The sequence below is a fragment of the Phacochoerus africanus genome, chromosome 2 (assembly GCF_016906955.1).
Source record: "Phacochoerus africanus isolate WHEZ1 chromosome 2, ROS_Pafr_v1, whole genome shotgun sequence".
NCBI classification, from domain to species: domain Eukaryota; kingdom Metazoa; phylum Chordata; class Mammalia; order Artiodactyla; family Suidae; genus Phacochoerus; species Phacochoerus africanus.
Window position 1 is genome coordinate 49,277,205 of NC_062545.1, and position 21,808 is coordinate 49,299,012.

Sequence of the window (21,808 nt, forward strand, 5' to 3'; positions counted from 1 at the left end):
GGACTCAACTTGCCATTGCTGACTTTGAGGATGAAGGAAGAGGGCCACAAGCCAAGGAATGTGGGCAGCCTCTAAAAGCTAAAAACAACTCCAGTTGTCAACCAGGAAGGAAATGTGGACCTCAGTCCTACAACTGCAAAGAACTGAATTCTGAGACCAGAACAAACCTGGAAGTAGATTATGTCCCACATCCTACAGAAAGGCCTGAAATAGTGGCAACATTCTGATTTCAGCCTTGTAAGGCTCTTGAACAGAAACCCAGTGAGGGTCACCAGACTCCAGACACACAGAAACTATGAGATAATAAATGTATGTTTTTCTATGCTGCTAAGTGTGTAGTAATTTGTCACAGTAACACCAGAAAACAAATGACCTTGCATAGAGCATTCCAAAATTGATTTTTGATCATGAAAAGAGTAATGCATACATTAATAGTGCCATTTTGAATCAGATAAACCATAATACTGATAATATATTTTTAATGAAGTTTTGTTAGCAACTATAGATTACATTTTGCTCTGCTGATTATCATGCCAATACTTTAGGAATCTGATTCACCAGATAGAATGGCCATGGTAAAGTGGTGCTGGGACATTAAAGAAAACTGGATGATGCCAGGGGCACCTCTGACATTTGTAGATATGCTGTGCTCTTGAGGAGTTTAGCAAAACTTCTCTGCTGGCACCTGATAGATTGGAATGGTGTAAAACAGCCCTGCTAGCTCTTGTTTCTGCTACAACCCCATAAATGCACTACTGGGAGATAATGTTATATCCTCTTGGATGTAAAAGGAAAAGATAAGAAGTATGCTTCTCTATTTGGAATTGAGTTATTTAAGTATTTTTTTATTAAAGTTATTTGCCACTTTCACTCATAGGAAATACTTGGAGAGTTTTTACCCATAGATAACCCATTTGTTTGTTGATAGATATGCCAGACTTGAGCAGCCATTGTTGGAAAAGATGCAGTCACGTATGGGGAAGCCCTTCTAAGACATATATGTGGAGGCAATGATTTTATTTGAAGGGTATGCATATAAATAATGCCTAATAGTGGTTCTACTTTTTACTGCTTCCCATATGTCAAACAGAAAGTATTCATCAGGAAACAATGTACATTCAGTAACTAGTGATATATCTAAGAAATTAGAGAAGCAAGCTGTTATCACATCCACAAAAATAGTGTCATCTGGTTAATGTGGGCTACTGAGTAACCAGATAGCAGGAGCTGAATTACATATATGCCCTCTCCTTGTGTTCTGATTGAATGGCTGCCAATTCCTGGAGACAAGCTCTGCAGCATGGATGTGACTTGTCCTAATGGACTGCATTCTCACTTCAGTGGCCTCTCTGCCATCTCACTCTAGCTAAAGACAATTCTTTGCTTTCCATTGTTTTGATTTGACTGCTTCTCAACACGATGCTTTCTATAGAACTGATGTAAACCCATTGAAAAATCCCATGTCTCCATTTCTTTTTAAGTGAGAACACAGTATTTCATTTTCAGTGAAGCTCTTTGGACTTGAGGAATATGTCAGTCACACCCTCCAAAAAAAAAAAAAATGGGACACAGATTTAGCTCTTTTTAACTATCATTTAAAAATACTAAAATATGCTCATGACTTTGAGAAGTGGTGTGGAGAACATTCAATAGACTACTTCCTCATGTTGAGTTTCATATGATATGATACTTTTTCCAATGCATCATCCCCCTGGGTGATATATTACACCTTCAGGGACCATGAGGGTGTTTATATATTAAAAGACTCAATCCAGAAAGGCTTCTCTCTCACTGATCATCTTTAGTGACCTGTCAGAGATTTGACTGTGGAAAATTTACATCTACCAGAATCTTCCTTCCCCTGGAATGGATTCCTAAGCTTTTTAAAATGTGTCTTTTATCAAGTGGTATTAGAATTACAAGCAGGGTATGAATTAGTCTTTGGTGGTCAAGTCAGGTATTTTTGAAATGTTCTTAGGGAATTCCCCAAATCTGTTCATACAGTTGTATAATAACTACAGTTAAAAGTGGGGATAGCAAAGGAGGATAAGCTTACCAAAATCCGGGTCTTTTGAATGTAATGCCTTGACATCTAAAATTTAGGAAAAAGAGAGGCTTTGCAGTGTCATTTGAACAGTTTCCCATACATGTTCAAGAACTCAATGTGCAATTCACTGGAAGATGTTACAGAAGGACTTAACCTGGAACATTTGACCCAGAGCACTGGAAATGTTGAAAAATGAAGTCACTGCCCTTCTCCATGTCCTTAGAAGCTTTGTCTACAGGCTTGCTTTGCCTCTACAGACCTGAGGATATTTTTGTTTCAAGAGGAAAATGAAAGGTACAAGAAAGTTAAGAGGTTTCCTGATTAGGAATTTACTACGGCATATTAGCACCAAGCATTGGGGAAGTTAAAGAAAAGCAGAGCGAAGTAACCATGTTATTTCTGTTGTGTGTCCATGTTTCTATAAATGTGATGTAGATAAAAATTATAAGGAATGGAGGGAAGGGTTGTTGGAATGCATGTTCCTAGGTTAAGCCCCTCAAAATCCATGGAGCTAAGGAATCCACATTTTTAATAAGCATCCCAGTTGATTCTAGAGCAGATCAGGAGAAAACTTCTTGAAAACATTAAGATAGAAAGAGTGTAATTAACATAATATGTTGATTGAATTTATTTAGAACTTAAAAACACCAAGGAAAAATTAAAGAATCTTCGTCATCATTCACATTTATTGTGACTTTTATCTTTTCTGTAAACAGCTTCCTTCAAGTATTTTCTCAAATATTATCTTATTGGTATATTCTCAGTTTACAAAATTACAATACATCCATTTCCCAGCCTTTTTTTTTTTTTTTTTTTACAGCCACACCTGTGGCATATAGAAGTTACCTGACAAGGGATCAAAGTGGAGCTGCAGCTGCAAGTCTGAACCATAGACATGGCAGTACTGGATCTAGGCTGCATCTGCGACCTACGCTGCAGCTTGAGGCAACACTGGATCCTTAACGCACTGAGTGAGACCAGGAATCAAACCTGCATCCTCCCAGAGACCATGTCAGGTTCTTAGCCCGCTGAGCCACAGCAGGAACTCCCCAATGTGATTTTTTCATCATAGCACATATTACCACCTAGCATATTATCTATTTACTTGTTTATGTTTTATTATAGCTAAGTATGAGGCAAGGATTTTGTTTTGTTCAAAGCTGTATCACCAGAGCCTCTAAAAGTGTCTGGAATATAAGCAGTGTTTAGTAAGTGATTTTTGCATGGATGGATAAACTTGTTTTGATCATCTTTCTGGCTAGCTCTTCTGACTCCTCTTTGTGAGAGTGATTTACCATAGTAGAATGTATTGAAAATTCTCCATAGGGGGGAAATAAAAGACTTGGAAGGGAGTTTTGAAAAATAAATAATTCATTTGTAAATTTCATTCTGGAAACATCAAGAGCTAGGGCTAGAAAAGATGTATATGGGACTTCCTGTTGTGGCTCAGTGGTAACAAACCCAACTAGTATCCATGAGGATGCAGGTTTGATCCCTGGCCTTGCTCAGTACGTTAAGGATCTAGCGTTGCCATGCTCTGTAGTATAAGTCACAGATGTGGCTCAGGTGGCTCAGATCAGATGGTTACAGATGTGGCTCAGGTGGTTGCTGTGGCTGTGATGTAGGCCAGTAGCTGCAGCTCCAATTCAACCCCTAGCTTGGGAACTTCCATATGCTGTGGGTGTGGCCCTGAAAAGAAAAAGTAAAGGAAAAAATGTCTAAATTCCCTATTTTTACAAAGTAGAAAACAGAAATTTTATGCAGACTATAGGAAAAGAGAGAACCATCTATAGACATACATTGATAAAGCCAGTGATGTATTATACTGTTAAATAGACAGACAGTCACTGATTTACAATAGTTTGACTTAATGATTTTTTGACTTTATGATGGTGAGAAAGTGATACACATTCAGTAGAAACTGTACTTAGAATTTTGAATTTTGAACTTTTTCTGGATTAGTGATATACGTTAGGATACACTTTGGTAAGACTGGGCAGTGGCAGCAAAAACAGATCCCAGACAGCTCCATGATCATGATGGCAAATAACTGATACCCTTATATCTATTCTGTACCCAGACAGCCATTCTGGTTTTACCTCCAGTATAGTATCCAATAAATTACATGAGATATCCAACACTTTATTATAAAACAGATTGGTGTTAGATCCTATAATCTTGCCCAAAAGGAGGCTAAGGTAAGTGTTTTGAGCACATTTAAGGTGGGCAGGCTAAGCTCAGATGTTCTGTAGATTATAGGTGTATTAAATGCATTTTTGACTTATAGTATTTTCAGTTTACAATGGGTTTGTAGGAATGTAGTCCCACTATAAGTCAAGGATCATCTGTATTGATTTGCTTGCTATTGAGACAGAAGAGAGAAGTAAAAGAAAATATCAGAGACTATTAAAGACACTGAAAGTGGTGTGTAGAATATCTATGTTAACTAGGAAATTTAGGTCATGGTGCATTTTTAAAATGCTTAAAAGTGGGTAAGTAGAAATTTTCAACTCACGTTCAACTATACTATTTTGAAAGGAGACAAGAGACAGTTTTTTTGGCCAAAAATATGATTTTCAAGAATGCATATTCTTCACAGTTAAGACAAAAGAAAAGATAGCACATTCTTTCAAAAAGTTTTAAAATATATTCAGTTTTAATATTTTAAGTGTCCAATATATTGAAAGCTCTATAAATTAATCTTCTGTAGCCCATCTGTCTCATTTAACTGGCAGTTTTCTTTTCTTAGTTTAATGCATTTTAAAATCCTCTTCTATACCTTGGTTCACAGCTTGCCTGTTTTCCTCTTGCTTCTGTCATTACGTTTTGTTCCTGCTCTCTGTCGGCCTCACCATTTCCTGTTATTGATTTTCTGTGAATTCCTCATAATAGATCTTTCAGCAGAGTGCCTTTGAGAAAAGTATCTGAAAATTATAACAAATTTTTTACAAGTGGTTTCTTTTAGCCAGTTTTTGTTTTTTTTGTGGTTTTTTTTTTTTTCATGTGTAGAATTCATCCATCATTGGTTTTTGCTTTGTTTACCACCTCGTATTCTTATTCCCTAAGTGACTGGTCTATCCAGGTACTAAGGAATCCTCTAAGTTATTTGCTTATTTTATAAACTTCAAATATTTAAATAATTGACCTCAGCTCACAAGCCCATGCAAGCCAGAATGAATATTCACAGAAGGGTCTTTTGCGCGGGTCCTGGAATATATAGTGAAACACAAGATTGAGTCACACATTTTGAAACTTATAATAAATAATCCTCATGTGGATTTTTCCTAAATCTTCACAAGGACAGAAAGAGAGAGAAAAACATGAGATCTAACTGAGAAGTGAGGAAGGCAGTGGGAGAAACAGGCTGACAGAGGCATGGGGTAAAAGTAGAGGAAACATGTCTCATCTTTAGACCTTTGTTTCAAAGTGGAAACTGGTTTCTTTAGAGGGTAAAAAGGAAAGGGATATCTAAACAATTAAGTTCATAGTCTATTTCTTTTCTAATATTTTCCTTTTGTTGTAACACGTTACAGCATATAATTACGAAACATTAATCCTGTAATTGGTATCCTGTATTGGTTTATATAAAGACTGAACTTAATCTAACTTGCACTTTACTAAAGAAGTGAACTAGATATAGAGGATCGGTTCTCGCAAGGTCTCACGTACAGAAAGACAAAAAGAAAAACATTGCAATAACAAGTACTCTTCAAAACAGAAAGCACTTGGCCGGATAATCCAATATGGAAAAATTGTGTCATCCTGAAGGTCATTGGCTACTCAATTAGTAATTGTTGAACTGAATAAAAATTTAGCATGTTTTTCTCATAGTTTTATTAGATGTGATTATATAGAAATATGATCTGTTGATTAAGAAAATATTACAAGTCCACAGACTATCTGTAAATGGACAATTAATGCCACTGTCTTGCCTCTTAGAAGCTGCATCTGGAGGCCAAAGAGGGAAGTGGCAGTAGTGCCTAGTACAGAATGTTTCACTCTGATTTAAATATCATATATTGTAAATATTAAGTATTGTAAATACTTTGGTTTTCTTAGAGGAAATAGTCCAGAAATATTTTTGAGGAAAAAAATAAATAGAAATCATCAAAATATGGACCTTGTCATATACAAGATCTTCACTTATGGTTTTAAAAAATATGCAAGTTGTGATATTTGGAATAAATGTAATGTTTTCATAAATAGAATTTCATAGAATGTGCTGCCAAATCTATGAGAAAGGACATGCAAAAGTTTTTATGCAAAAGAAGAGGTGGAATCTTTAAAGCATCTTAATGCAAGATAAGAAGTACACCATTTTCTTTGCCTTTCACATAATCCTACATTTTTTATATATGTACTCAAGATACATTTATTCTTTCTCTGCTTATTTTTAGGGTACTCTGAATCCCTATTGTGTGTTATGGGATGACTCAAAAACGTAAGTGACAGATGTTTTTTGTACATTACTTTGGACTAAATATTCAAAGCACATTGAGTTATTTCAGCTGCCTTCTAGTCAACAGGACTATGATAAGTTAGTGGGACGTGAGTTACACTCAGAGAGAAAACAGTCTCCTTTTTGAATCTGCAGGACAGCATAATGAATGTGTTTGTGTGTGAGGATGCTGTCAGGTTACAGCCCAAGATAGGGTTGCATTACCTAATATGTAAGGCACATTGCAATGTGAATTCCATGAGGAATTTTTAAAAGCTCTAATATTTTAATATTATAGAAGCTCAGATGCAATTTCAACATTTTGCCCTGGTAATTCAGCTTAGCATGACAGAATAAAATAGCAATCTCTGTGGTCATTTAGCCAATACATTACTTGCATGACCTTGAATCTATTATCAGAATAATGTGTACAGCCCTTCTAAATTGTTTTGTTATAAAAATATTGAGTGACATTTAATTTTCTTATTCATATATTTTATGAATTCATGAGGACAAAAGAAAATAATTGCAATAAATAACAATGAATAATTCTTCCATGTATTCCTTTGTTTGTAGAAGTAATTGCAATATATCTGGTCAAATCATCTAATCTCATGGTAATTCTGAGATGGCAAGGTCTCAAAGAGCAGAAAAGTCCATGATTAAGTCTTAATTAGACTCCCATACTTTATGTACTTGTGTAGGTTTGTTTCAGTTTAATAGCCAATTTACATGATCTTGTGGGTTTTTTTGTTTTGTTTTGTTTTGCATGGGGGAAGGTAAATGTCAATCAATCTCAAAAGCGAATACCACCATGAATATGCTGTCAAATGAGGCACCTCGTTGTTGAGTTCTATTATTCTAGGATTGTCCCAGTGTTCTTCACCCTAAATCTGATCTGCATGTGAGGTTTTATTATGTTACTTGTTTCTCATCAGAAGTTACTGAAGAGTCTAGGAGAGGGACATTTTTAGACTTTGGAGGTAAAGAACAAACTTCCTGGCAATGGGCTAGTTCTTAGGATACTTGATATCATTTAAACCACAGTATTTATGTGGGTGAAAAATCAGTGATATTAAGCCCTTTTTTTTTTTGGCTATAGATTCTGATAGTCTAAGCATCCTCTTCTTCTAGGAACCTTAGAGCTATAAGGAGAATCCAAACTTAGCCTTGTGATAACGTGAGCTGGATATTCTCACGGATGTCATTGGTTTTGTTTCAAATGCCATAGAGAAATCTGTAGTAAATTTTTTTGCAAGATTTTTTCCTTACCAATAGCCAGAGAAAATGTTGGGCATATGTTCTAAGGCACTGTTTTAATGTGTTGTACAGCCAAGGGAAAAAATAAAACGCTACAAAAACCTAATTGAAAATTTCCTACTCAAGAAAAACATGCCGTCTTAAACACCTGATTACAGGTACTTGCCTATCTCCACGAGTAATAAGCAACACCAACATTTATTTAGTTCTATTATCTTTTTAGACAGAAAGTGTGCTTCTATGCTGCTCCAAGTAGGGGAACGTGTTGGTTATTCCAAAAGACCTTTGGGACTTACAGGGATATTGCAAGAAGAAAGAGCATTCCCTATTTTGTGCCTTGCTTCGTTTGCTTTTGCAGTTTGTCTAAGGTGTTAGGTTTAATTTAGAAAACCATCCGTGCTTGCGGTCAGCATTAAGTTTAGAATCAATCACACTCTGCTTTCTCGTTTTGACTCTTATCCATCACAAAGAACATGTCTTAGCCTTACAAACTTCAACTTTTTAGTTGTCCTTGAAGAAAACTGTTCAGTGAGAAGAGGTGTGTTTAGCTGCCTTTCAAATCAGATTATCTCCAGAGATCAGTGCAGTTCATGTTTCCTTGATGAATCTGAAAAATGATCAAAAGCTTTCCACTGTGACAGAACTTTCATCCCATTGCACTTTTTACCAGACTGTTTCATCATTAGATTGTTTTTCTGGGTGAGTTTTAAACAATGAAGGTTAAGAGAGCTTTATTTCCTTTCTTCACATCTGTTCTATTTTGATCTTGTTCACATATGCAATACTTTCATGGATGCAATGATTTTAACTTTGAGTATAAGACCTCCAAACAGAGTTAATAATGAAAAGATATGGCTATTTCTTCTTACACAGAAAAGCGTTCATCTAAATGACATTTTCAAGATTCTGGTTACAAAGGTGAAATTAGAAGTTGTCTTTCCAATTTGATTCAAGTAATCAAATCCCTTTAATTTTTTATTGAGTTGTATTTGATATATTAGTTTCAGGTGTGAAACATAATGACTCAATATTTGCATACAGTGCTAAGTGATCACCACAATGAGTCTAGTTACCTTCTGTCACCATACATGGTTACAATTTTTTTTTTCTTATGATGATAAGAAAATCTGGCTACTCCAGATTTGGACTTGGGGTATTGGATTATGTGTATTGCCTACATTCCCTGAAAAAATCATAAACCTTCCTTTTTATTAATCTGTGTTTTTTATCCATGGGTCTTAGTAGCACCATCTAATGCTATCAGGTCTGTGAAATATCATGGTTGTTCCAATAAATGTTTCAGAGTTTCTCTCTTCTTCCTTTTTTAATTGAGGTATCATTGATTTACAATATTAGTTTCAGGAGTACCACTTTGCGATTCAACATTTTACTTGGTTATATTCCAGTTAAAATGATTACAAAATAATGGCTATATTCCCCTGTGCTGTGTACTATATCTCTGTTGCTTATTGATTTTATACACAGTATCTCTTAATACCATACCCCATTCTTGCACCGCCCCCCATCACTCCCCTTACTGGTAATCACTAGTTTGTTCTCTTTATCTGCGAGTCTCTTTCTGTCATGTTACATACATTCATTTGATTTACTTTTTATATTGCACATATAAATGAACACATAGATTTTTTGTTTTTCTCTGATTTTTACTAAGCATAATACTTTCTAGGTTGCTATGTTGATGCAAATAGCAGAATTTCATTCTTTTTTATAGCTAAGTAGCATTCTATTGTATGATACATACAATGATTTATAGTTTCATACTGCTTTGTTCAGAAAAGAAATACTTGATATAATTTCTCTCACTCAAATTTGTTGAGACTTGTTTTGTGGCCTAGCATGTGATTGATCTATCCTGGAGAACTTTCCACATGCATTTGGTTGTCTGTATAATGTTAATTTTGCATATAAAGTTCTATGGCCATCTGTTAAATCCAACTGGGTTTACTGCGTCATTTAAGACTACTGTTGCCTTATTGATTTAGTATCTGGATGATCCGTCCATTGATGTCAGTGAGGTGTTAAAAGTCCCCTATTTTTATTGGCACTATTGTAAATGTCTTCCTTTAGGTCTGTTGGTATTTGCTTTTTATATTTAGGTGTTCCTGCATTGTGTGCATATATGTTAATGAGTGTTATATCCTCTTAAGTAAATCCTTTTATGACTATATGATGCCCTTCTTTGTCTATTGTGAAAGAGTTTTGGTTTTTTTTTTTTTCTTTTGTCTTTTTGCCATTTCTTGGGCCGCACCTGCGGCACATGGAGGTTTCCAGGCTAGGGGTCGAGTTGGAGCTGTAGCTGCCAGCCTACGCCAGAGCCACAGCAACACAGGATCCGAGCCACGTCTGTGACCTACACCACAGGTCATGGCAACGCCGGATCGTTAACCCACTGAGCAAGGTCAGGGATCGAACCCGCAACCTCATGGTTCCTAGTCAGATTAGTTAACCACTGCACCACGACGGGAACTCCTGAAAGAGTTTTTTCTAAAGTCTATTTTGCTGGTATGAGTAATGCTACTCCCTCTTTCATTATTTCCGTTCATGTGAAATATCTTTTTCCATTCTCTCACTTTCATTCCATGTATTTCTTTAGCTCTGATGTAAGTTGTATATACATGGGTCTTGTGTTTTTATACAGTTAGCTACCCTATGTCTTTTGATTACAGCAATTAGTCTATCAAAATTTAAAGTAATTATGGATAAATATGTACTTATTGCCATTTTATTACGTGTCTTCTGGTTGTTTTTGTGGTACTTCTCTGTTATTTTCTTCTTTTTGCTTTTATTCTTTGTGAGTCAGTGATTTTCTTTAGTGGTATATTTGTGTTTTTTCCTCTATAGTTTTCATGTATCTATTGTCGTTTTTTGATTTGTGGTTACCATGGGGTTCATATATGTTTTCTTATAACTATATATACTTGTTTTAAACATATAGTCCTTTAAGTTGAAACACATTCTAAAAGATATACTTTTTTTTATACTTTCTTCCCTCACATTTTGTCTTTTTGATGTCATATTTTACATCTTCATGTTTATCCCTTTACTGATTATTGTTACAGTTGCTTTTACACTTTTTTCTTTTGACCTTTGAGCCACCTTGTTTAAGTGGTTGATCTTCAGCCTTTACTACATATTTGCTTTTACCAGTGGGATTTTTCTCTTCTTATAGATACTTTTCCACTTAGAGAAGGCCTTTAAACATTTCTTTTGGGATAAGTTCATTGTTGATAACTTTTAGTTTTTGGTTGCCTGAGAAGTTCTTTATCTCTTCACTAATTGTAAATGATAAACTTGCTAGGAAGAGTATGCTATGTTGCAAGTTTTTCCCTTTCAGCACTTTGAATTTATCATGCCACTCCTGTCTGGCACTGCATGGAAGAAAATTTTCTGTAGAAAAATAAGCTGATAGTCTTATGGAGGTTCTCTTACATATGACTTTTTCTCTTCCTCTCTCTAGCATTATCTTTATCTTTAAATTTGCCATTTTATTTATGATATGTTTGCTATGGGTCTGTTTGGGTCATCTTTTTTGGGAGCCTCTGTGATTCCTGTACCTGGATATCTGTTTCCTTTTTCAGCTTTGGGAAGTTTTTACCTGTAATTTTATGGAATACAGTTTTAACTATCTTCTTACTCTTTTCTCCTTCTGGGACCCCTATAATGAAAATTTTATGCTTAATGTTGTCATAGAGGCCCCTTAAGCTGTTCTCATTCTTTAAAGTTTCTTTTCTTTTTGCTGTTCTGATTGAGTGATTTCCATTATTCTGTGATCAAGTTCACTTATGTGTGCTTCTATATAACTCAGTCTGCTAATTCCTTCTAATGTGTTTTTCATTTCATTTGTTGTATTCTTAAGTTCCGACTAGTTATTTTTATATTTTCTTTTTCTTTATTAAAATCCTCACTCTGTTTAACTATTCTCTTCCCTAATTCAGTTAGCTTTTTTTTTTTAATGGCCACACCTGTGGTATATGGAAGTTCCTAGACTAGGGGCCGAATTGGAGCTTCAGCTGCTGGCCTACACCACAGCCATAGCAAAACTGGATCAAAGTTGCATCTGCAAGCTACACTGCAGCTTGCAGCAATGCTGGATCCTTAACCCACTAAGTGAGCCCAGTGATTGAATTCACATCCTCACAGTCACTATGTCAAGTTCTTAACCCACTGAGCCACAGTGGGAACTCATCAGTTAATATTCTTAATGCTTTGAACTCTATCTAGAAAAATGTTTAGTTTCTGTTATATTATTTAATTTTTTCAGCAACTTTCTCTTTCAGTTGGAAGTAATTCCTCTGCTTTTTCATTTTGCTTAACTTTTTCTGTCCTATTCAGGTGAAAGGTTAGCTGTTGCAGTAGTAAAGGGCTGTCCTTTTGCAGGAGCATCTCCATACAGTCTCCATGTGCCAAGTGATTTTTAGTGGGATAGCTGGATTCGATGTGAACAAAAGTCATGTTTTTCCTCAGAGTGTATTGGTAGCTATTACTTTGATAGGAGGTGGGACTGGAGATGGAGGGGCTAGGGTCAGGGCAAGATGTGAGGCAGGGCTTATCTTGTGTTCAGTGGTGGCCATCACTACCCTAATGTGGGCAGGGTCATGTCCCAAGTCACTTGAGCAAGAGTCCTGAGGGTCAAGTCGAAGTTGGTTCCATTCCCTCTAGGTGTGTGCTCTTCCTTCTTCCAGTACCAGTACCCTCACTCCAGAGGTCCTAGAGCAAGAGGAGCAAGGAATAAGTACTTGCTGTGAATATAGTCCCGGGCTGTTGTGGCCCTGGCTTTAGTCACTGCCCCATATTGTTTCTGATGTACTGCCTATGTAAGAGCCAGTAATGGTTGCCACTGCCCTGCTCACATGCTGCTTCAAGTCTGAGCCACCTTTGTGCCTTATTACCAAGTTATCTCCCTGGAGCCAGCAGTCCTCTCCAGTGTGGAACTGTGTTCTGAAGCAAGAGGTTCAAGAGTGGTCACTCAGCTCAGGTGTGGGCACACTCCAGTGTAGCCGTGGGAAACAGCCAGTGATCCATAGAGTTTCAATACACCCTGTCCTATTTTGGGTGTAAGAAAACATGTGTGTTCTCTTTACAAGCAGACACCATGCTTCTCACAGCCTTCCTGTTAGTTCCACTAGCCCTCCAACCAGTCAAAGGGAGTCATTTTCTTACTGTTGGATCCCAGGGCTGGGGCACCCAATAGTGGTTCAAATCATTCACTCCTCAGGAAGGATCTCCATCTGTGTAATCTCCCTTTTCCTCTGAGCCCAACCTGATCCCTGATCTTCATTTTCTACCTAATTCCATGTGGCTTTTTCTTACAGCTTTGGTTGTAGAGGAGTATTTCTGCCAGTCTCCAGTTAGTTTTCAATGAGAATTTCTCCACATGTAGATGTATTTTTGCTGTGTTCTTGGGGAGAGGTGAATTCTGCATTTCCTACTCCACCATTTCCCTCTCCAGAGTTTTAATGCATGAATTTTCATTGTAACTTTTTGACTACTGATAGTTTTATGAATCTATTTATAAATTGTTTCCTTATATTGTAATTGAAAACAAAAACTTTTACAGACTAGACTTTCCATTTCTCTGAACTTCAAATTGATTTATTGAAGTTGGAAGTAGCAATGGTCTCATCTTGAATGAGGCTACAGTGCCTTGTTTTATCTCAAAGCTAAGTAATTGAGTTGAAATGATTCCTCGCTTTAGCTTTTGTTATCCTTATTTCTTCATATCCATAACAGCTTCCTCTCTTTTTTCGCTCATATTGGAAACCCTAATTTAATTTACCTCAAGGTATGATTCCTAGAAAATATAGAACTAATACTCTAGCCTCACCTCCTAACTTCAGAGTGCTTGTCATCATTGTCCTTGCTCTTCAGGTGACTTTTTTGGTGTCATAGCTAAGATGTTAGGATTCCATGGGATTTCCCATTACCCATTCAGGTTCAATAATCAGCCAACTAGCAATATAAAACTGTTGTGCTTTTTTCCCTTGGTTATAGTTACAATAACAGAAATAAGAGTATTAGACCCTTGTATTATCAAAACACTAGTCCCTGTAAATTAAAAATTACCCAATCTCCAACAAATTAAATATTTTATCATGGTAAAAATAATTATGCTCAAATTCATAATAGTTACTAGTTTGCAAATTTATCATTGATAAAATTTTTGCTTCTGTTGGCAAAACAGCTGTGCTCTTCTAAAAGTACTGCAAATAGCAGAAGAGAAACCTTAATTTTCTGAGAAAATAACAATATAATTAAAGATTCATTGGTAAGAAATTAAATGGAGGTTTCTTTACTTTTGCTCTTCTGCCTTAGACTGAACATTACTTTTTGAATTTTTCTGATATCCACAATTGTGGGTTTTCTCATCAATCCATTAAAATTCAATATGACCTTGTTTAAGCTTTCTCCAGGAAAATTTTTCTTTTTCACCCTTTAAAATGTTTTTAAAAAAATATTGGAATGTTTTAAATTACATCATAGATTTTATGCTACTTAATCTATTTACTAAAGACTTATTTTTGGATTTGTTAGTGTATAAATTTTCCCTTTTTAACTGATAAAGTTTATGTAAGTGCCTCTAATATTATTAACAACCCATTATGTCCATTAGTGTGAGCTATAAAGTTCAAGAGGTATTGCCTTATGCCTTTAACATGAAGTCCAAGGACTTACATTGTGAGTAAAATGGCACCACATGTTTTTTTATTGTAACCCTTGCCTTGATCCTCTACTGCGCGAGTTGGCAAAGTATAGCCTACAGCCTGTGGGACGAATCTCAACTGATGCCTGTTTTGATAAATAAAGTTTTATTGGAACATAGTCATGTCTTTTTGTTTACATATTATGACTGCTTTTGCCCTACAACTGTGGCACTGAGTCATTGAAACAGAAACCACATGGCCCACAAGTCCTAAAATATTTACTATGTGATCCTTTACAGGAAAAAAAAAAAAGGCAACACCTGCTCCAAACAGTGTTTTACAGCATTTTTTATGTCTTGGCACACATAGAAAATAATTATACAGCACATTGAAGTAAACGAATGGAATGTTTGCAAGATGAGTGAGCCTAAGGTGTCCAAGGGTAGAGAGGACCAATATCTCTATTAGTTCTGGAAAATTCTCAATCATTGTTTTTCAAATATATATTCACCTAAAATGTTTTGTCACCATCTAGAACTCTAAAGAATGTTGTTTTCTATTTTCCTTGTATCATAACCTCTCTTCCCTTTTTTTCTGCCTTGTTTTTTTTCCCCAGTAATATATTGGAAAAAAAATTAACCCAACAATTCAGTTCAATATTTCTTTATTTTTATCTAATCTGTCATTTAATTATCCATAGAGCTTAATTTTCATTTTTCTCACTTCTCAAGTTTCCATTTGATAATGTTTTAATCTATTAGATTACTGTTTAGACTTTCCTAGTTTATGCAGGTATTTTTAAACTTATGTTGTATTTATTTTAACTTAGTGCAGTTTTAAGATTGATCATTAATAATGTCCATATTTGAATTTTTTTGTGGGTCCTGAAACATAACAAATTCCTGGAAATCAGAATACTGAGTCAGTATCTTATCACACATAATTCTTGAACAGCCGCTATATCCCATAGCATATCTGTTGAGGAGTGCTGCCCTAAAGTTCTTTTTTTTTTTTTCTTTTGTCTTTTTAGGGCCGTACCCATGGCATATGGAGGTTCCTATGCTAGGGGTCCAAATCGGAGCTACAGCTGCAAGCCTACACCACAGCCACAGCAATGCCAGATCTGAGCCATGTCTGTGACCTATACCACAGATCACGGCAACGCCAAATCCTTAACCCACTGAGCAAGGCCAGGGATCAAAACTTCGGCCATGTGAATGGTAGTAAGATTCGTTTCAGCTGAGCCATGACGGGAACTCTGCCATAAAGTTCTTGATGTCTGTTCTTAATACTCCCATATTTTCTGCTTTATATTACAGCAATTTAATATCTCCTTCTAGACCTGAGTACATTGGTGACTGGAAGTACATGTCATTCAGCTTTGCAAATTCTATGCTTAGCAAAGAGATTTGCAAATAGTTAGGGCTGAGTAAATTTGTCAGTTCATGTGACAAATATTTCTTGAGAACCCATATTCTGTTCTGATATTTAAGATACCTGGCACATATGTTAGTGAAGAGACAAATAACTGATTTAAACAGCTTGGATTTGGAGGTGGGAGAAGGAAGGGTGAGAAGAACAGAGATATAATAGATCATAAATTATATAGTATGTTAAAAGGTAAAAATGCCATGGTGGGTTTGATCAAGATAGGGGAATATAGAGTACCATTTCATTCTGTTGGTTTATTTGTATTCCTTTGATCGACTTACTCCAAGATGCCACAATTTATTCCATAATATTTACTTAACAAGTTCCCAGTGGGCAATGTATAACTTCAGGATCCATCTCTGTTTCCTTAGAGTTGACCATGTGCTTTCCTAGGCTATCTAACCATTAGTTACCACTTCGTGGTCAAGTTCTCTTTCCTTTTCAGTTCCTTTTCTGTAACTGTTTGGCCTTGCCTCTTCATCTGTATTCTGTCTGCAGTCTAAGTGTCTGTCCTTTTGCCCCTAGAACAGTGATTATCCCAACTATCAGATGAAGTTTTTTAATGCCTGAAAACTGGTAGATGTCAACTATTAAAGCTAAGTATTTTCTGAAATTGAGATAGCTGAAAATTAAAAAACAAAAACAAAAACAAACAAACTAAAGGGGCAGGGTCAGTTCATTTGCTACATGCCATTAAAATTCAGAAATGAAGACTCCCTATCCTTAGGTATTTCCAAATCCAAATTATTACTAATGATATCTAGAATTATAATTTTCTATACTCAGTTATTTACTGTATGAATAATGAACTGGAAAGATTATAATATTGGAAGGAATAATATCACATAATATTCCTCTTCAAAGTTCAGTGAAAATACTATAGGAAGTAGGGGCTCTCAATTTGTCAATAAGGCTATCAACCTATTTGAAGATATAAAACTGAAAATGAGCTTCAACATTTTAATTAGTAATATAGATATATATGATAATAAAAATAACTCTAACATGTGTAAATACTCTAAAATCCAGATTCCTAAAAAGTAAAAATTCATCTAATGTTGCCTATTGCATTGGGTGGTCATAAGGATCAACAGAAAACTGCTCTAACATGCTTGGCCCCATGACTAAAATATGGCAGAAGCTCAATAAAGCTTTGGTTGGGGTGAGGGAATGAGTTGTCTGGGCCATTGGTTAGTTAGTAGGATATTTTAACAGGAAAGGATAGGTATTCATATTCCCTTGCCTAAACAATGGGCCTCATGTATCTGGAAAAGTAATTTTTTAAGATATAAGATACTTTTAGTAGGATTATAGGGTGGAAAGGAAAAAAATTATCTGGACAAAGCCAAGAAATGCTGGCCAGGAGAGCTGTCTATGTCATAGAAATGTTCATCCATGTTTGCACATGCTGTGCACCTTACCCATGGGTCTTCCTTCTCCTTGTCATCCTCACAGTCACTGAGGTCAGTTTTCAAAGTATTTACAAAAACTCAGTGTTTTTAAAATCAATAATAGCAAAACTGGGGAGGCATCCAACATATCTCACCAATTTATATCATTCTTAGGGGCCCTGGGATGACTCCAAGAGCTGCCTTTGATAGGATTTTTAACATTAGGTTGTTAAAATATTACTGGATATAGTATTGATGGAGCACCCTGGAGCTGGCTGGTAAAGACCGGCTTCCAGTGAACGTCTCTTAATTTGTCTGTGTTTCTATTTCTGAAAAGTCCAGGTTTAAATTGCCAAGAATTTATGTTAGTTTTAGGACTCCATTTTTTTTTCAGTTGTTTAAAGACTTAACTTAAAAATTTCCCCTACTTTATACATATCCTATAAAAAAAGACTGGATATTATTTTTAATATTTAATTTGCTACTTACTTTTTTTTTTACTTTTTTAATTTTAAGCCTCAGAACAGTTCACTTGTACCATAGTTAATAATTATTTGACACCTTCTTTGTTAAAGACATTCAGTAATTAAAGGTAGCCATGTCATCTCTCCTTAGACCTATTTTTCTTTTTTCTTTTTGGCTGTGCCTGTGACATGTAGAAGTTCCCAGGTTAGGGAATCAACCCAGTGCCCACAGCAGTGACCTGAGCCGCTGCAATGGCAGTGCTAAATCCTTAACCCGCTGCATCACAAGACCTATTAACCAAGAAATTCACTATATATTTGTAAAATCTCTTAAAATTTGTAATAATATTATCTTCCAAATTATCTAAAAGGTCAATACAAATGAACGTTATGAAATGTGAAGTCAATGCATTTTAAGTTTTGGTAAAAAAATCCATAGGTTATACATTTAACTTTGGGGACCACTGAGGAAAAGGGTATAGGACAAGAATGTATTCAGTAGTCATAATTTGCATTAAAAAAATTAAACCTACTCATTAATCATTTTCATTTGTTTGTTGTAATGGACATAAGTACACTTCAGAAGCATAAACCAAGTAACAGCTATTATTGCAATATCTTAAAATTTTTATTTGGAGTCACATTGATTTCTTATTGCAGATTCTATATTTTGAAAAGACTGAAAACAAAAGAAGTCACTTTAAAATATGTATAAATATGGTCTATAAAAATAATTTGGAAATCTACACTGAAAACAATCTTCAATATAAGACTAAAACATTTGAATTATCAATACACACACACACACACACACACACAAAAACTGTCTAGCGACTCATGTGCTTTCTACAAGCAGCTGATGTAGTTATATGATTACTTTTTAATGCGGTTTTGTAAAAATGGGCTTTGGCAAGAACTAGGCAAGTTTCATTGCCCTGAATTTTCACCAGCATCATACGACAGCACTGTTCTAAGATGGGATACTCTGTAGGCTAACTCAAAGTGAATGGCATTTTCCTCTCCCACTAGTAGATGTAGTTGTGATCTTTAAAAGTGTGGTTTAGTTTTTATGAAGCTATATTTGAGAATATGGTTAAAGACTTGAAATGTGGTGCCAGGTTTTTGTTTGTTTGGTCAATTGGTTTTATGGAGAGAGAGAAGAGGGAAATAGGAGTAGCATTGAAGGAAATCTTCCAACAGAGTGCATTTTAAACCATTTCCCGCATCACAGTGGCAGCTACCCAGGAATCACTCTGTGTGGATGCCTGTGTGTCTGAAATATATATTCAACGAAGCAGATTCTGAGGGTTTACCTCAATAAGACCCTCCTTCCCACTGTAATTAAAAGACATTTAAGCTTCAGCTCAGTGTAAGTGCTATGTTGACAGATCATTTCAGCCTGCTCTGTGTATAGATCACAAGTTGCTGAAATGTAAGATCCTTTTCAAAAACAAAGGACAAGAAAATATACTTTCTACAGTTTTAGGCACTCAAAACTTATTAGATTGTGTTGCGTGCCATTAGCTTTCTTAGAAGGCCTCCCTCATCTCTGGGTTTCTACAGATGCCCTTGCTGTATTACTCCATTTCTTTCTTTCTTTTTTTTTTTTTTTTCAGCACCTAGAATAGTTCCTGGGCAGAGCAGAGTAGGCATAAATATTTACCAACTTGAAACTGAAGTGTTCAATTTTATAGTAAATTTGTGTAGGTTATTTTCTTACCTATATAGATATGTTACACAAAATGGTAAGTTTTATGATACATATAAAGAAATAAAATACCATTTCAGAGTTGATAGCTCATCTAGCTCAGTGTAGCAATCTTCTGTGTTCCTGAAAGTTGAAATGTTCTTCCTTCTCCTTCAAGAGAGAAATAAGTTTGGGGTTTTTTTGGGTGTTTTTTTTTTTTTCCAACCACGGAAAATACAAAGTGATTCAATATTCACTGGAGGTATTCATAATTCAGGCTCTTACTTTCACACTGCCATTCAACAACACCTACGCCACCCAGAATAATAATGTGCTAAGCTGCTGTGGCTGCACAGTATTTCAATAAAAGAAGGAAATTATTTTCATAATTACTGATAAGTTCTTAATTTGTTCTGCTAAATGGTAAATCAACCACAGTTGGTGAAAGAAGTGATTCTTATGATTTGATCTTACAGGTTTAGCAAAAGAGGCTTATAGTTGTCTTGAAATAACAGGGAATGATAATTTCATTTTAAGGAGATAAAGGGTTAATTAGTGGAAATTCTTCGAAGCCCTAAAGATTAAGTGCCATGTTGCTCTCTGATATTTAAAGTCCTCAATGAAGTCATTTACAGATTTCTACTATTATTAATAGTAGAGGATAGTATTTTTTTAATGACTAGTATTATAAGATGTCATCAGGGCAGAATTAAGCTCAAACTGTAATTAAACTTGTCAAAAAATATTAACACAGGATATTTGTTGAGACCTACCTTGAACTTAGGCATAATCATTAACTTTATAAAGAAAGGGGACTATTTTAATTTTTCTGATATATGTCAATTAGGTACATGATAGTTGTACATTAAAAAGAATATTTGTTGAATTAATTAATTAATAGTGAATGAGCAGTTACATCATTTTTTTGAGCTAGTTTCCCTTGCAACTTACCTGGGAATATTAGGAAGTTTTCAGAACTTCTGTTGTGAGGGTTAAGTAAATTAGTGGTTTACTAACACCTCATTTGTCCAGCATTATTGGAGAATGAGATCTCCTGGTTGAAGAGTTTACAGTTAAGTGAAGAACCATTTTACAGTCCTACTCATTTAAGCTATGTCTTTCTAGCATGTACCTTACCTCTCCCATGAGCTCATGGGTATGGTTCAGGCTACAAGAGTGCTACAGCCCTAGAGTTCTCTCTCTCCACCAACTGGCAATTTCTTTCAACCTCGGACTATGGGGTGTTTAGCAGCACCTCAGCTTCTACCAATTAGATACCAGCCAGCACCCCACACCCTGTTAGTTGTGACAAACAAAAATATCTTCAGAGGAGTTCCTGCTTTGGCACAGTGGGTTAAGGATCTACAACATTGCTGCAGCTGTGGCATAGGTTGCAGATACAGCTCAGCTTCAATGCCTGGCCTGGGAATTTCCATGTGCCATGAGTATGACCAAGAAAGGGAAAAAAAAAATATCTCCAGAGGTTGCCAAATGTCCCCAAGGATGGGGAGTGGCAAAATCATTTCTGGTTGGAAACCATGGATATTGCAGCACTTTCTTAAAAATACAGATATTTTCCCCAACTCAGATGCACTGAATTACAATCTCTGGGGGCTCTGTCAGTACTGTGTGCTTATTAGCAGCTTAAACTTCCCAGGTTGCTTTAATACATACTAAATTTGAGAATCCCTAACTCCTGTTATGTAGGTACAAAATTAAATAGCCGAACAGTCTGTGAGCTAAATTATGTATATATTTCTAAACCCAGTTAGTCTTCTCTTCCAAGTTCATGGACTATGAAACATGAACTTCCTCAGCATCTCTGGGCACTCGGGTTAGGAAGCCTGATGACAGTGAAATGTGACTGTAATGTGATATCCTGTACATTCCAGAGTGATGAGTGTGATTCCTGGACAGACCATCCCTTGGCTGGAAGTGCGCTTGTCTTCCAGGACTTGTGAATTTCCTCAGACTAATCAATTAAATAACACCTATTCCTTCACTCACTTAATTATTCATTGTTAATTTATTTAATACATTCATGATTCATGGATTCAAGAACCGCTCATTGGGTACTTATGATATGCTGGGCACTTTTAAAGTTTAGGGGGTACAAAGAGTGAGTGAGACATGAAACTTGCAAACTATAGGAGAAATGTTAGAGGTTAGATTTTTGGCCACACAATCAGATAAATCCTGCCCAGCCACTTGAGGGTCAAGACCATGCACCTTGTTAGTCATGGGCAGTCACTGAGCTAACCAGCCGTGGGAGGTTAGTTGCCAATTATCTATTCGACAAAAGAAATAGCACCCTAGGTAGCTGCCATTGTGGTTCAGTGGATTAAGAACCCAACTAGTATCCATAAGGATGTGGGTGCCTTCCCTGGCCTCTCAGTGGGTTAAGTTCCAGCATTACTGTGAGCTGTGG

At 35.9% G+C, this 21,808-nt stretch overlaps 1 protein-coding gene across 3 annotated transcripts in view; it reads left to right on the plus strand.

Moving 5' to 3' along the window:
* The window catches only part of ADGRB3 (adhesion G protein-coupled receptor B3), a 732,417-nt gene that overhangs the window by 439,334 nt on the left and 271,275 nt on the right, over positions 1–21,808 (plus strand). For all 3 annotated transcript variants that reach the window (XM_047760010.1, XM_047760017.1, XM_047760000.1), the window contains one exon: positions 6,445–6,488. In XM_047760010.1, the coding sequence (XP_047615966.1) occupies positions 6,445–6,488 (44 nt within the window). The remainder of the gene's footprint in view (positions 1–6,444; positions 6,489–21,808) is intronic.